The sequence below is a fragment of the Caloenas nicobarica genome, chromosome 3 (genome assembly GCF_036013445.1).
Source record: "Caloenas nicobarica isolate bCalNic1 chromosome 3, bCalNic1.hap1, whole genome shotgun sequence".
NCBI classification, from domain to species: Eukaryota; Metazoa; Chordata; class Aves; order Columbiformes; family Columbidae; genus Caloenas; species Caloenas nicobarica.
The window spans coordinates 8,191,666-8,206,687 of NC_088247.1; the positions used below are offsets into that span (position 1 = coordinate 8,191,666).

The 15,022-nt window shown below is 44.9% G+C and overlaps 1 protein-coding gene across 1 annotated transcript in view; it reads right to left on the reverse strand.

Annotated features, from left to right (window-relative positions):
- Positions 1-9,647, reverse strand: part of FKBP1B (FKBP prolyl isomerase 1B) — a 48,379-nt gene extending 38,732 nt beyond the window's left edge. Inside the window, exons 1-2 of the mRNA XM_065631764.1 lie at positions 9,492-9,647; positions 6,649-6,696 (exon numbers count right to left, since the gene is read on the reverse strand). Coding sequence (XP_065487836.1) covers positions 6,649-6,696; positions 9,492-9,528 — 85 coding nt within the window. The 5' untranslated portion in view covers positions 9,529-9,647. The remainder of the gene's footprint in view (positions 1-6,648; positions 6,697-9,491) is intronic.
- Positions 9,648-15,022: the final 5,375 nt, after the last annotated feature.

Genomic DNA, 15,022 nt, shown 5'->3' on the forward strand with positions numbered 1-15,022 from the left:
TTATTCATCAAATAATTTGTTCATGTCAGTAGCCTCTTCTTACAGAGAGTCTCACGGTACTTGCAGACATTAATTTCATGACAATTTTGAGAGGCGCAGCCCCTTTTTCTGTCAAATTTAGAAAGTAAAAGAGCAAATAATATACCTGAAATCAGTCACTAATCTGGCAGCCAAATGAGTAGGAGAAATCTCTTCTCCTCAAACTTTTACTTCTAGACTCTGATCACCATCAGGCTGAAGTCATCACTAAAATATTTTCAAAGGTAACCAATCTACATTAAATAAGCAAATAGGAGAATTTTACTCCTTTTATTGAGCGTGTTTCAAGACGTGCAAATTGCTTCTGAGGGGCAGCAAAAGATTGTGTTCTTGACTAGGGGTCAAAACTACTTTTTGCAGTTATGATTCACCGAAGAAAAAGGATACTCGTAAGTGCTTAGCTGCCACAAAGATCTCTGCAGAAGTAAAAGGCTTTCATCCTTTCAAACCAGGGCAATTTGAAGAGACAACTTTAAGTAAAAAAACACAGAAAATTGTCAGGCCCCAAAAGATGGGAAGACATCACAGTCTCCTGGTGTAATGTATCCTGGGAACACGCTTGGTAAAACAATTAGGCTCTTTCTAGGTAAGCAAGATTGAGCTGACTATAATTCAAGGCTCAATTATAATGTCTGTTACAATACAATTCTTATTAATATTAACTCTAATTGCAGTGTTCACTATCCCCTTCCAAACCCAGCTAGATAAAGAATTTTGATTAAATTCCTTAGTTCAATTTTCCTCTCAGATGCGCATCTCCCAGTGAAGTGGTATAGATGTTTCTATATCAGGATCAGAGAAATAACGCACAAAGTGCTGGCACACAGAGCTAATGTACATCCAGTCATGCAGATACTGAGCTTCATGACAAGTATATGACACTTTGCAAAGTTATTCTGAATTTACGTGAGTCTTTTTGAGAGTATGTCAGTAGAGACAAATCTCTGGCTATTACTACATACATTAAGACCAGGCTGATTTTTATGCAAGAAAAATAGGCAGATCCGTTCTCTTTTTGGCAAGATTTTTTTTCAAGGGAATTGCGTTATATTTGTATTGTGCTAAAGGGAAAAAGTGTTTTTTAATCATAGTAAATCAAGCATATTCTATAAATTACTGTTACTCTGTATCTATGCAGTCTGCTTTTGTTATAACAAAAGTTAAAAAAAAGGCTTTCAAATCCACAGACACAACCATAACTCTCAACACTACATCACTGCCAAAGCTACAGAAACAATATAAAGCAATTTTGCTAATATATGGAAAAGATGATGATACCGGTTTGTCCCCATATCACTAGGAAAAGAATAATTAATCATTTGTTCTGCTTAAAATAAAGGTCTGCTTCCTAAAACAGAATGAATTTGTACAGCTCAGCTGAAATAAATGGAGTAGTATTCATTTATTTCAATAGGGAATTTCACTTTAAGCATTTTAAAAATCAGCTTCTGAGTACTGAAATATTGAAGCGGAGAGGTTGGTGCTGAGCTCTTCTCCCTGGGATCCACTGACAGGACACATGGGAATGGTCCAAAGCTGCACCAGAGGAGGTTTAGACTGGACATTAGGAAGCGTTTATTTACCAAGAGGGTGGTCAGATGCTGGAACAGGCTCCTAGAGAGGTGGTTGATGCCCCAAACCTGTAAATGTTTAAGAGATATTTGGAAAATGCACATAACGTGCTTTAACTTCTGGTCAGCCCTGAAGTGGTCAGGTAGTTGGACTAGATGATCGTTGTAGGTCCCTTCCAACTGAAATATTCTATTCTATTCCATTCCATTCCACTGTATTTGGTGCAATTTTGTGGCCATTGACCCAGCCTAAAAAGTCTATGGAAAATATTCTCTGATAGAAGTCCAGTTTAATAAGTAATTAATCATTTAATGTGCCTTTAAAGTCTCAGTCAAACAAGTCTGTTCCAGCACACTACAAATACTGGGCACCATCAGTGTCCCAAAAGGATAATTGTATTATTCTCACAGATTTACAGATGACCGAGGAGAAAAATGAAGAGGTTAAGAATTCAGTTCTGCCACGAGCTACACAGGACAACACAAGAGAATGTCAGCTCCAAATAACATGGAATAAAAGCTGTCCCCTTATTATTAAGAGGAGATTTGGGACTGGTACACACTTGAGGGCACAGCATCATCTAGCTGGAGGGCCAGGAATGGGACTCAGCTTCCCAGAGTGCAGGTTTTACCCCACAGTCTCTAGACAGAGCATTCACAACCTCAGCAAAGGTTTTGTTTAGGGGCATTTCTAACTGAAAATCATGTTTTGTCCCATCTCTGTAAACCTTTGAAAACTCCACACTTCTAATTCCTGTTGCCAGAGTCAACAAATTTAAATCACTGGAAACAAAACTGCAGAATATGCCTCAATTCTGTTGATATACTCCAGGACTAATGACACTGTAATTTTTTAAGTTGTATTACCATCAGGACTACAATGTAACCTGAAGACCCCATCAAGATTAGGACACCATCATGTAAGGCATGAAGAAGGAGGCAGTTCATATCCCAAATTCATTGCAATCTATCGACATGAGGCAGACAAAGTGCAACTATCATTTTGCAGATGGAAAACAGAAGGAGTAAGCAGATTGCCAAATGCTTTCAGAAGCTTGCTTAATGAAATCTCTGACAAAAACATGACATAAACCATTGCTGCTGGAAATGCATTTCAGTGCCAAGGAACTACCTTATCTATTAATCCCATTACTTTAATATTGCACCAGGTAATTTTTGAGACAAAGCATAGATGCCGGATAATAAGAAGAAATTATTCTATTTGTTATATTTCTTAATAAAGGTAAAACATATGGGAATCTGACCACATTCTTCTGTCATACCAAGATGGGGACTCGGTTTCATATTCTGTCACAGTCCTCCTGTCTAATCTTCTGCAATGATCTGGAGCATCTATTGGTGTACTTAACTCAAGCTGTGCAAAGCCGAAAAATTAGCAGGTGATTTACAGTACTGAAGTTAGGCACTAAGGCGACTTATGTAGTCAGAAAGGGCAATCAGGTACTTCTGACGGGTAATAAAAAAATCCTGCTCTAAGTGTAAAGCAGGCTAGAACTACTTCTTAGGAAAAAGAAAAAAAAAAATCGCTTAGAAACTAAGAGGTTCCTTCTAAACAGGTCCCTAGGGAGGCTGCACCTTAACTCCTGCTGCCCCTGGAACTTAGGTCTGTCCATTAAGGCTTCATGATGCATTCGGGAACCACACCGTGGAGTCTGCTCCTGAGGTTACTCATCTAGTTGAACAAGGAGAGAAAGAGGCAAAGCTGCCACATAGAACAGCCCGATAGCTGGAGCACTGACAGCAGAAGTGTGAAACTCACTTGCAGTTCTCCTTCATCTTGAGGAGATTCCAGTTCTCTCCACTTCTCTGGAATATGGAGGGTCATCAAACTAGAAACTGCCCTGCTGAATCCCTGCCATGACGATGCGTGAATCACAAGATCCTGAAGGACAAGCAGACAGGACTCTAAAGTTCTGCCAAATATCTAAGGTACCAGCCTTTGGTCCTCTCTGGACTTGTTCTGCAGGGACTGCCAGGACAACGCATGGAGATAACTTGCTCCTAAAACCCTTTTCCCCAAAGAGGCATCAGAAGCAAGATGCCTTTTAGTCCTTTAGTGCCAGCATTCCACTCTTGTCCATGCCCTCTCTGCCATCACTCCCCACCGCATGGTCAATGCGCATCTATGAGACTTCTGGAGAGGGAAGGCAAGACAGAGAAGTAACACAAAATAGAGTCCACAGCCCACCTCTTGTTTGAGTTTCCTTGAAAATTCAGAACTTTCTTTGGCAGAAGAAGCCCCTTCTGGTCTCCTGCTCACTGGAAACTCTCAAGATATTAATAAATAGTAGACAAGTAATGCTTTTTCCATGCGTGCTCAAAAACGTGGCCCTTCAAGGAAGTGTGGAACCAACCATGGTTGTTCTAAGGACCTGTATCACCACATAGTGTGTGTGTTGGTATGAGAGCAGAAGGGCCACTGCAAGAAGTTACATGGCCTACCAAGCTGTCAACACCAGGCATCACTGAATGGGAAAATCATTGGATTTTAAAAAAAAAAAAAGTACAAAATTAATCCTGAAGACAGGAACTGGAATACAACTCCTTCAATACTCTTGCATTAGTGCCTGAACCAAATACCCTCTGGCCTGCTCCCTTCCTTGCCCATGGCTCCTGCATTCTTCACTACTGAAAGCCCCAAGCTAAGCTGGAGGGAGCAGGAAATTTTAGCTTTTTCCTCCCCAGGAACGTAACAGTTGCAGTTAAGGATGTGGCAAATAGAGCTATGATCCTTTTCTGTTGGAAAAGGCAACTGAGCATCAGTTTGCCGTGTCTGAAACCACTGCTCAGTCATTATCCATAAAGTGGGCTCCCACAGGTCGTGTTTTTGACTGAAAGTGGCTGTCGCCACTGTGCTTGTCGCTGAATCCAGAGCTGTGCTCAGAGCACTCCAGCGAGGTCAGGCTCCTCTCGGGATCCAAAAGATCTCCAGATCTTAGCAGAGCCCAGTCAGCGCATGGTTCCCTCACTTCCCAGACCACAACGCCTCCGTCGAGGTATTTGTGCCCAGCTCCAGAGCGACACAGAGGCTGAACATGGACACAACTTGTGAGCTTTACATGCTCCCAGTATTAAGCAGCTCTGGAAAACAGGATTTCCAGACCATTTCCTTGCACCTAGTTGTCTTAATGTTTCCTGGCTCCCATTTTAGGTCACAAGACATGTTCTGGGTATCTCTGTGGACATCTCTGTAACTTAGCTACCCAGCTCCCAAAGCAGGACTCGCAGGAGTGTGGTGAGGATAAGCATTAAGCACAGTGAGGTCTAATGAGATCATATAAATAAGATAAAGATCATTTCAAGACGAATCCCAGGCATATCTGGAATTGCCTCAGTATAAAAAGAAGGTATACCGTATTCAGATAAAATACTTTTAAATTAAAACTTGACTTTCATATTTCATCTTTCCCACATTACTACAGATGACTGGAAGAAAACACTGTATTCATTGACCATGGGCTCTCTTTTAAAATATTGCCACCAAAGACCACTTAAACATCGTACCAGCACAGGATCTGAGGCGAAGAGCTTTTTCTGATATCTGTTCTAATCTGGGAGTTCGAGAGGTTGCATAGCACCTATAGCAAGATATATGGAGGAAGCACAGTTTACACTGGAAATTGATTTAATGAGTTTTCATGAAGTCTTTTATGTCAAAAGGCAGCTTATGATAGCTTCATCTAGGATGTTATCTAATACCTGTAAGAGTGTGCAGCACCTTGTTATCTTTCCACATCCACCATTCACACTCTCTCTGAAGTTATCCAGCAGAACTGCACTTGGTGGGAGCCACAGGACTCAATTTTTTTTCGCCTATTTCAGTTCTGACACTTAAATTTATCTAGAACTAACTGGGGGTGGGAGGTGACAATTTAATTTCATAAAAACTTTAGAAGTTTGGGCTGGAACAGAAACGTATCTTTCAACATTTTCACCAAAATAGTTTCAAAACATGTATTTTCAGACCTAAGTTACAGAGGAACGTCTGTAAGGCTAAGACTGGTATGGGAAACCCATGTGTTTAACTTCTAATTCAAACTAAAAATCTTCATCAGATAAAAATACTCTGAATATACAGATGTACAGAAGCTCAAATCCAGACACCCTATACCCCAAGCCCATATAACCTTCTGAGGAGAGATATTATTGAAACTATACCAAAAAGCTTCTTGAAAATACAAATAGGTTTGCTTCATGAGTTATACTTACCAGACAATGGTCCCACCTTGCTCCAGCTGCAAGCGACAGAAGCAAGTACAAAACTGAAAGAAAGCAACAGCTACTGAACACTAGAGGAAAATGTTACCTCGCAGATCTAGGCCCAGATCAGTAGCTGTCAATCCCCACATCACCTACGTTTTGCTTTCTTAAAGAAAAGACCACATAGAATGGCAGCTCTTGATGTGAACTTCCCAGCTGGGGACTCAGCCTGCAGAGGTCTTTGCATTCTTTTGACAATTTACATAACTATGTACAAAACGTAACGTTACAAACTGATTTAAAGGACATTTTCCCTCCGTGCAAAGGTGCAGCATAAACAGCTCCATTAACCAACTCATCACTTAAGATTCATACAAGTCCATAAAGCAGGTATTAAATAGACCTTGCATTGATTTCTTCAATCTGGAACAAATTTTACTGCCAACACATGCTTTTAAGATATATATATAATCATTGTCTGTATCAAGATCAGAGGATGGAAAAATATGAACTCAGCTTTTTCACCGTTTCATGCTTGATTTCATTAGCTGGTACGATAGCTTATAGAACCAGGTCCACAGGTCTGTTAACCTCTCACCATTGAACGCTACATCTGGCAAATCTGCTGGCACGCACATCTAGATACTGCAGCCTGAACTGCTCAGCTAAAAGTGAAATATTTAGGAAACACATCACAATCAAATGGATTAAGAGTGAGAGAACGAAGTAAAAAAACACAACGATGCCATAAGAAGTGGCAAATCACTCTTCAACACAAGGCAGTTGGTATCAAGAGAATATTCAGAATATGCCTTACCTGTGTAGTGCACCACACACGTCTGCCCCTTCTTTGGAAACGTCCGTCCTGTTAAAATTATAAAAGGTTGTTATTTTTTTTCTCTGCTTATCTGCGTGGCTAGGCAGGTTTACCTTTCAAGAGGAAAATGCCAGATTGGGATTTGTATTGACTATGCATTATCAAGCCACTAATATGCATAGTGGGAATGGGTATGATTTAGGGTAGAAAATCCCAGCTTGGGTACTATTTAGTTGTTAGACGAAATAATATTCTCCTTACATAATTTTCCCTATATATGAGGGCATTATATATGCATTTGCATTCTGTAAGTGCAAAAGGACTGTCAAAACTTCATACATTATAACCTCAGAATTCTCAGAATGGTTTTGTTAGATTTTTTCAAATAAAGCCTTAGTTTGGCATTGTGAAAAAATACCATTTGTATTCACATTTCTAATGCCCTTCACTCAAGACAGCTCTAACAAGGGCATCTTTAATTAGCCAGGAAGGGTTTTTAAAAAAATTTTCACATACAAATGCAGTTTAATTTTGTAGCATCGGGTGACAGTAAAGCAGTGTTACACTGAGTTCTTATCAGAGCCTGGTAGCTCCTCCTAGAATTTTCATACCGGAAAGAAAAGAGGGTTTAAATTATTTTCTTGCCACTGGAAAACAGAATTACCAATTCAATTTTACCCGTTCTAGGTACTGCCAAAGGCACCAAAACCTACGGGAAGATTTTGCAGGCTCAATTAGATGCTGATGGCATTTTAAAGCAGCTAACCTTGACTTCTCAAGTGATGTTGACCAGAGGAGGGCCCAGGTTCAGAAGAACTTAGATGTATAAAGGAGATTAATTATTAAGGAACATCCTTGCCAGAAAGCTGGAAACTGGGGATTCAGGTAGAAACTGAGGCTTGTATCTTTGTCAGCTTTCTGGCCTCTTCAGTCTGAATTAACATGACAACAGGGTATAAAACATCAAGTAACACATAAGCTGAGGGCTTATATGCCAAAACCACCATGAGCAGTAAATGGCAGGAGGGCAGGCTAATATGAGGAACTGAGATTTATAACATGAAATTGAGAAGATGGTGCTTCCGAGTGTCATCTGAAGAGCCTTGCTCATCAGCCCGGCTGGCCGGAGTATCTCTGGCTGTGGGCTGCACAAACTGCAATACAATAGCTATCCAGTCAGGGCATCACTGTAACCTTAAAGTGGGATTCATCTCATTTAACTTTAACCATCTAAAACACAGGCAATTAGTGTATGCCATTCTCCTGGGCTTCCGCTGATGATAGTGGAGAATTAGCAGTGCTTTGAAAGAAACCCAGCCTATCCAAGCGAGGCAAGACAATTTATTCTCGGGGAAAAACTAGAATACTGCTTTAGACAGCCACCTAACCTGAGAAAAGTTGCGCAAGATCAATCCTACCCTTGGTAAAGCAGGTATTATTCAAATGATGAACTATTATATAGAGATCCAAGTAAAGGAATATCAAACCTTACTGACACATATTCTGCTGTGTGAGTATAACAACAGCAAAGCAAATGATGCCACATCAAAGCTAAATTAGAAGCAGAGATTCTCAAGACCACTGTCTAGCTGTGGTTTTAAGACAGTGTTTAAAGTCAGCTGATTTTCATTAAGTCTTGTAACCAAGAGAAATAATCCATATAACCTTATTTGGAATAGCATATTGCTTACAAAGACAGCCTTGATATATTTAATAGCTAAAAAGTACTATTACAAGGTTAAGTTCCACCCTTCTTTCTACTCTCAACTCAGCAATGTTACTTATATCCACACAAGTATTCTGCTTTTAGATCTGTGCAACCAAGGGAAGAATTTGATTCCCAGAGCTAAACAGCACTGAAGGAGAAGCCAATTTAAAAGCACACACAAAGAGGGGAAAGATACTGGGCCAAGAAAGTTAAGCCGAGATCGACTTGAACAAATTATTTACAGTTGCGTATCAGCCAAGGATGAATCTGGCCTACTATATAGATACATATGGCTCGATGTTAGAAATGATGTCCTCTTAAATAAAAAAAAAAAACAAACAAACACAAAAAAACCAACCAAACAACCCCAAACCCTTATGAGATGTTGTTATAACGCCGCAGAAGAGCAGCACAACGCGAACTGGCCCAGGCAAGGGGAGCCTGTGCCCAGCAGGTTATCGCCGCCCGGGCTGCACCTCAGCCCTCCCCAGCCCCGCACGTTTCACCGGGAGGAGGCGGGCGGCCCGGCCGGGCGATGCTGACACGAATGGCCGGTGGCTCCCGCTGGCGAACCGAGGAAAGTTTGCGGCCGCCGGACGCGCTCCCCGCCGAGCGGCCGCGGCCCCGGGACCCGCCCGGCCCCGCCGCTGCCCCCGCTCCCGGGCGGCTGCACCGCGCTGGGGTTTGTGCAGCTGTCAGCGGATGCCAGAGGAAAATCCCCAGCCCCCCCGCCGCCCCTGCAGCTGCCGCCGCCGGGAGGGAACCGCGGCGCTGCCGCCCGGGGAACCGCCGGCTTCTCCCGCCGCCACCGCCGGGACTCCGGGCGGCCGCATCGCCCCGTTCGCCCGCTCCCGCATCAGGGGCGGGGGTGCGGGGGCGCGGGGGTGCGGGGGCGCGGGGGTGCGGGGTTGCGGGGGCGCGGGGGTGCGGGGTTGCGGGAGCGGCCGTGCCTTCCCTCCCGCCCCCCGCCGCCTCCCCGCACCGCGGCCCCGCGCTCCCCCGCTGCCCGGCGGCGGGGACGGCGGCTCCTCCCGGGCTCGGAGCCCCGTGCGACACCCGCCGGGTCGGGTCACCGGTCGGACACGGGCTCCCCTGCCCCCCATGCCGCAGGGCTGCTGGCCCCGCGGTCCCCTACCGTCTCCCGGAGAGATGGTCTCGATCTCCACCCCCATGGCGGCACTGGCTCGGCTCGGTTAGGCTCGGCTCAGCACCGCTCGGCTCGGCTCGGCCCCGCTCCCCGGCGCGGCCGGACCCCCAGTGCAAGCATGCCCCTCCAGGCCGGCTGGCAGGGGCCTCCCCAGCTGCCCGTCAGCCGCCCGCAGCCAATGCGGGGCAGGGGCGGGGAGCCCGGGGAGGGGAGGGGGCCGCCCGCCCCCGCCCGCAGAGCCCGGGGGCCGCCGCGGCTGAGGGGCGCCCGCATCCCGCCCCCGCATCCCTTCCTCCGCATCCCGCCCCCGGCCGTGCTGCTGCCCTCCCCCGGGCAGGGCTCGCTTCAGCAGGGTCCCCGCCGGCTCCCTGCGCGGCTGTGCACGGCGGAACGCTTCCCCGGGGGTCTTGGCGCTCTTTTGCCCACCCCGTCCGACCGTGCCCGCCGTAGAGTCTGAGCGGCCGGAGGGCTGAGGGCGGGGGTTGCGGGTGCTTTGGGGCGCTCCCGAGCCCGCTGCCGAGCAGGCAGGGGAACCGGGCAGCTACTAAAGACATCCAGCGAGCAGGACGGGTCCGAAGGCGGGAGCGAGGGTCAGGGTTTTCCCAGTTACACGTGGGCACGGAGGGAAGCAACCACACCTGCACCTTACAGAATCACAGCATGACTGGGGTTGGAAGTGACCTCTGGAGATCATCCAGTCCAACCCACCTGCTAAAGCAGGTTCACCAGAGCAGATCACACAGGAATGTGTCCAGGTGGGTTTGAATGTCTCCAGAGAAGGAGACTCCACAGCCTCTCTGGGCAGCCTGGTCCAGGGCTCTGGCACCTCAAAGGAAAGAAGTTTCTCCTGTACGTGTGCACGGTGACATGAACGTGTACCCGTTTCTGTCGATGAGCAGCAGCAGCTGGGGCAGCGGGACCCACCGGTGGTGCCCCCTCACGCCAGCAGCAGTGACGGGTCTCCAGCAGGACACTTTGAGGTACCTTGAATTTCCCTGCGCAACACAATTGACAACTTCCTATCCTATTCTGTGTTTTAAATAAGAAAATCTATGTATGGATTGCTCAGGTGCTCCTGTGGTGTGAGATTACGAATTCAAAAGCCTGTACAGGAGCTACTACTTCTGACAAGTGCACCCAAAACAGATGAAAAATACTATATCCTCATAAACTATTGTGTACATGAATCTCACAGTTTCCACTGACTCTGAAAGAATAGTTCTGCTTACAGTTTTTGTGTTCTGGGTAAAAAATGAAAATGGAACCTCAACATCATCAGTTTTCCAACCAAAAGAGCTGTCTGTATCCATCTAATTCCAACCTGCACTTCTCTGACATTGCTTTTTCAGGATTTTTCTCTGTTACAAACTGGATTCCATTCATGGAAAAAGATCTTCATCTACACAGGGCAGTCGTCAGGAAGAACAAACTAGGGAATTGCTGCGTTGTTTTGTAAATGTCATAATGTGGCCCATGCATCTACGCTCTGAACTACACCGACCATCTCCTCGCTGTGTTTCGCACTATTCTGATCAGACTGTCTGTTCACCCACGTGCTTTATTCTGTGCATGTTTTGTTGTGAGTCGGCCACTCCGAAATTACTGGGGCTGGCTGGATGAAACTCCCCAAAAAGTAAGCAGATGAGGAAAAAGCACAAGTTCACACCAGTTCAGAAGCAATAATGAGGACTGGACAGGGATTTCTTTAGCCTCCCTCCCATCCTAATTAATTCTGCATATAGCATCTATAGAAAAGCAGGCACTTACTTCTGTTGATCAGAACAGGTCTGTAACACACTAGATTCTGAAAAGGGATTATTTTCAGTGCCAGTCTCAGAATTTCATTTCATTTCTGATCAGCAGAAAGATACTAAACATACATTTGAGAAATAGGAAAATGCCAAGCGGGAGGTAAGTGGCACAGAAGTATTGAGAAGTCATGAACATTGCTAATTCTAGATGTGCTTCAGAGTCATTACAGAGCAACAAGGACGGCACAGCAAATGCTGAGCACATATGGAGAGTTACAAAGTGAAATTCTAGGTACGCCCTGTCCTAGTAGGGCACTTGACTTTACAAGGAATGTCTGGTTTCATCCAGGCTCCCAGTAGATGTCTGTGTCCTCTCAGACAGTCAGAACTTCCGAAGGCGTAACTCTGACAAATAAAAGCAATTTATACTTTGCTGGTTTCCTTTTGGCCTTTTTAAGTACATGCTTCCTTTCATCAGGGCTGCACATGTCCCTATAATGGTGGAAGAATAACCATTCCTGAGCCACGTCTTGTGACAGGAGGAGATTGGACTCAATCACATAACAGATACAGTTCAGAAAGGACCACAGAATATCTGTGCCAAACATCACCACAAATAACAGGCCTTGGACACAGATGCCAGCATCCTCAGACAGACTTACAACTATGATAAAAAAGGAAAACCCAACAGCACAAACCACAGGAAGGGATTAGGAGGAACCAAGCTGCCATCTAGGTCTAAATCTACTAAATTTATAAGCATCCTATCGCATGGTCTCTTGCCCATGCTGGCTCCCTAAACGCAGACACATAGCTGCTTTTGGGTACAAGCTAATTAGATCCCCTATACTTATATTCCTAAGCACATGGAAAGAAAGGCAAGACCAAATTTCAAGACAGAGAAAAAGACCTGTCGAAGGTATCTCAAAATTGTTAGGTGAATGTTTTTTAAAACTTTTGTCACCACAGATGTTGAACAACAAATAATATTTTTCACCTTATCGTACTCACCGGAGGCATCGAGGTCCTCAAAGACACTGTTGTTAACAACATATGTTGTTAGCATATGAAGATCTCGGAAGAGAAGACTGAAACAAGGGATGTCCCATATCTTCAGGAAAGCCTCTGAAATACAAGGGAAAGTGGTTTAGGATTGGCAGAGAATTGGAGAAGAGGCAAAGAGGACAAAGAGGCTAAGAGAAAAAGTCCATGACCAAAGAAATTGCTAAAAACAAATTACTGAAGCAGACCAGGAGATCAGTGTTTTAAAGAATGCTCTTTGAAAGCTACTGCATGACATCCACCACCTCCCCCTTTGGGATCCAGCATATCTGTATCGAGGATAAAGTCCATTAGTCTCAGCTTTCGAGGCTCTGTAGAGCGGTTTACCACAAGATCCTCCCACAGCACGTCTTTCTATCCTGGCAATAAAAACAGCAGCCTGGAAAAGCGGGGGGTTCTCTGAACCCTCCTTCCTGAATGGTTTGATGGAACCACGTGACTTCAACATCTAAGGTTCCTCTGTGATCACAAAGAGGACAAGTCGATCCCAGTCATTTTGAGGTTTTGCAGAAACTCAAACTCTCAAAAGTTTAGCAGCTGATTATCTAATTTTCTTTAGTTAAAACCCTTACAGCCTGCACTTTTTGCAAACTATGCATTTCCACTTTCAGGAAGACAAAACAGTGTTCATATTTTTAGCGTGTTTTAGTTAAGTTCGTAGTTCCTATATTGTGAAGTCTCATTCTTCACTGTTTTAAAAATCTACAAAGGATCTACAAATCATGTGTAATAGATTCCATATGCACATGAAGAACACTCCTAGAAGGCCAAAGCACTAAATTGCCCATAAACAGAATGCACAAATTTTGCAAATGTATAAATTCATGAAGGCTACAAAGAAACCCCCCAGACAACACACATTTCCCTCACCAGCATCCCTGGAGAAGGACTCAGCATTACTTTGAAACCCAACCACTGTTCTATGAACAAATAATGAAAGCAAACTAAAAATGCCTTACAAATACTGCCCTTTCCCCTCACTGAACCAACATGCACCATCAAGTAATTTTAAACCAAAAGTGTAGAGGACATGCAAAACCAGCACCACGACGGAAAAAAAAATGACCAAAATAAACACCAGCTTGCAGAGCTCAGCAGGTCATGTCACTGTGAACGTTCCTGTGCATCACTAGCCTTGATTAAAAAAACAGAATCAGGCCAGAATCAGCAATTTCCCCCAAATTGCCCGGGGCAATTCTGATAGCACACCCAGAGTGACGCCCGTTTGATGAATGGATCCAAACATCCCAAAAATCTCAACGTGCCTGTCACAGGAGGGCTGTCTCGCTTCTCAGCACTGCTGTTTTCTACAGGTTTGCAGCGCAGTCGCCTCCTCCCAACTGATACTTGTTCCAAATGCCCCCAAACAGAATAAAGCTTCCTCCCGAAGCAATTATTCTGAATCCTCATCTTCCTCTTGGAACTCCTCATCCACACGTGTATCCACAGTTTTTTCTTCCAGCTGTAGTGCAAAACTGCAGCCAGAATTTTCCAGTAGCACTAAAACTGACTTGAAAGCTGTCACCTCTCTCTGGCATTCGCTTCTGCCTCACCAGGCTCTTCCCAGCTCAGATATTCACTTATGCTCTATCACAGTGCTCACATGCAAGTCATTATGAAGCTCTTCGTCCTGATCTTCAAAGTCTTTTAGAGGACTAGGTAAGGTCATAGAATACTTTTGGTTGGAAGAGACCCTGAAGATCATTGAGTCCAGCCATAACCTGACTGGCACTAAACCATGTCCCTAAGAACCTAATCTCAACATCTTTTAAATCTCTCCAGGGATGGTGACTCCACCACTGCCCTGGGCAGCCTGTTCCAATGCCTGACAACCCTTCCTTATGAAGAAATTTTTCCTAATATCCAATCTGAGCCTTCTCTGGCACAACTTGAGGCCATTTCCTCTTGTCCTGTCACTTGCTACTTGGGAGAAGAGACCAACCCCCTCCATGCTCCAACCTCCTTTCAGGCAGTTGCAGACAGCGATCAGGTCTCCGCTCAGCCTCCTTTTCTCCAGGCCGAACAGCCCCGGTTCCCTCAGCCGCTCCTCATCACACTTGTGCTCCAAGTCACCTCAGGTCTGCAGAGGGAAGAACTCCAGCTCATCAGGATAGACACCACCAGCTGCTAGAGCCATGAAATCGGTAGCTTACGCTCAGGAATGGAGGCAAAAATTCTGCAAGACCAGGACCTAACTAATGGAGCTCACTTCCAGAAGAGATCGATACAGTTTACCACTTGCAAAAAACCCATGAGTTTAGATTAACGTCTTCAGATGGACTCATGCTCTCACAAGCTTCTGTCTCCCCAGTACAAGAAAAGACACTGACATACTGGAGCAAGTCCAACCAGTCCAATGCGGTCAGTGTCTGGAGAAAGTGGAGAGGGTGAGAGAGCTGGGTTTGTTCAGCCAAGACAAAGCCAAGGAAGGTTGTCACTTGCTGTCTGTAACTACCTAATGGGTGGTGGAGAGGATAGTGCCACGCTCTTCTCAGAGACACCCAACGAAAGGACAAGAAGCAATGAAAACTAGTCATAGCAAGGGAAATTATGACCAAATATAGGAGAAAAAGTCTTCACCAGATGAGTTATCAAACAAAGCTTTAAGGAACCTAATTGAACTTTGAAACCAGCCGTGTTTCAAGCAAGCAGTTGGACCATATGACGTCTAAGATCCCTTCCCCTAAAGTGCTTTGTGAGTCTGTA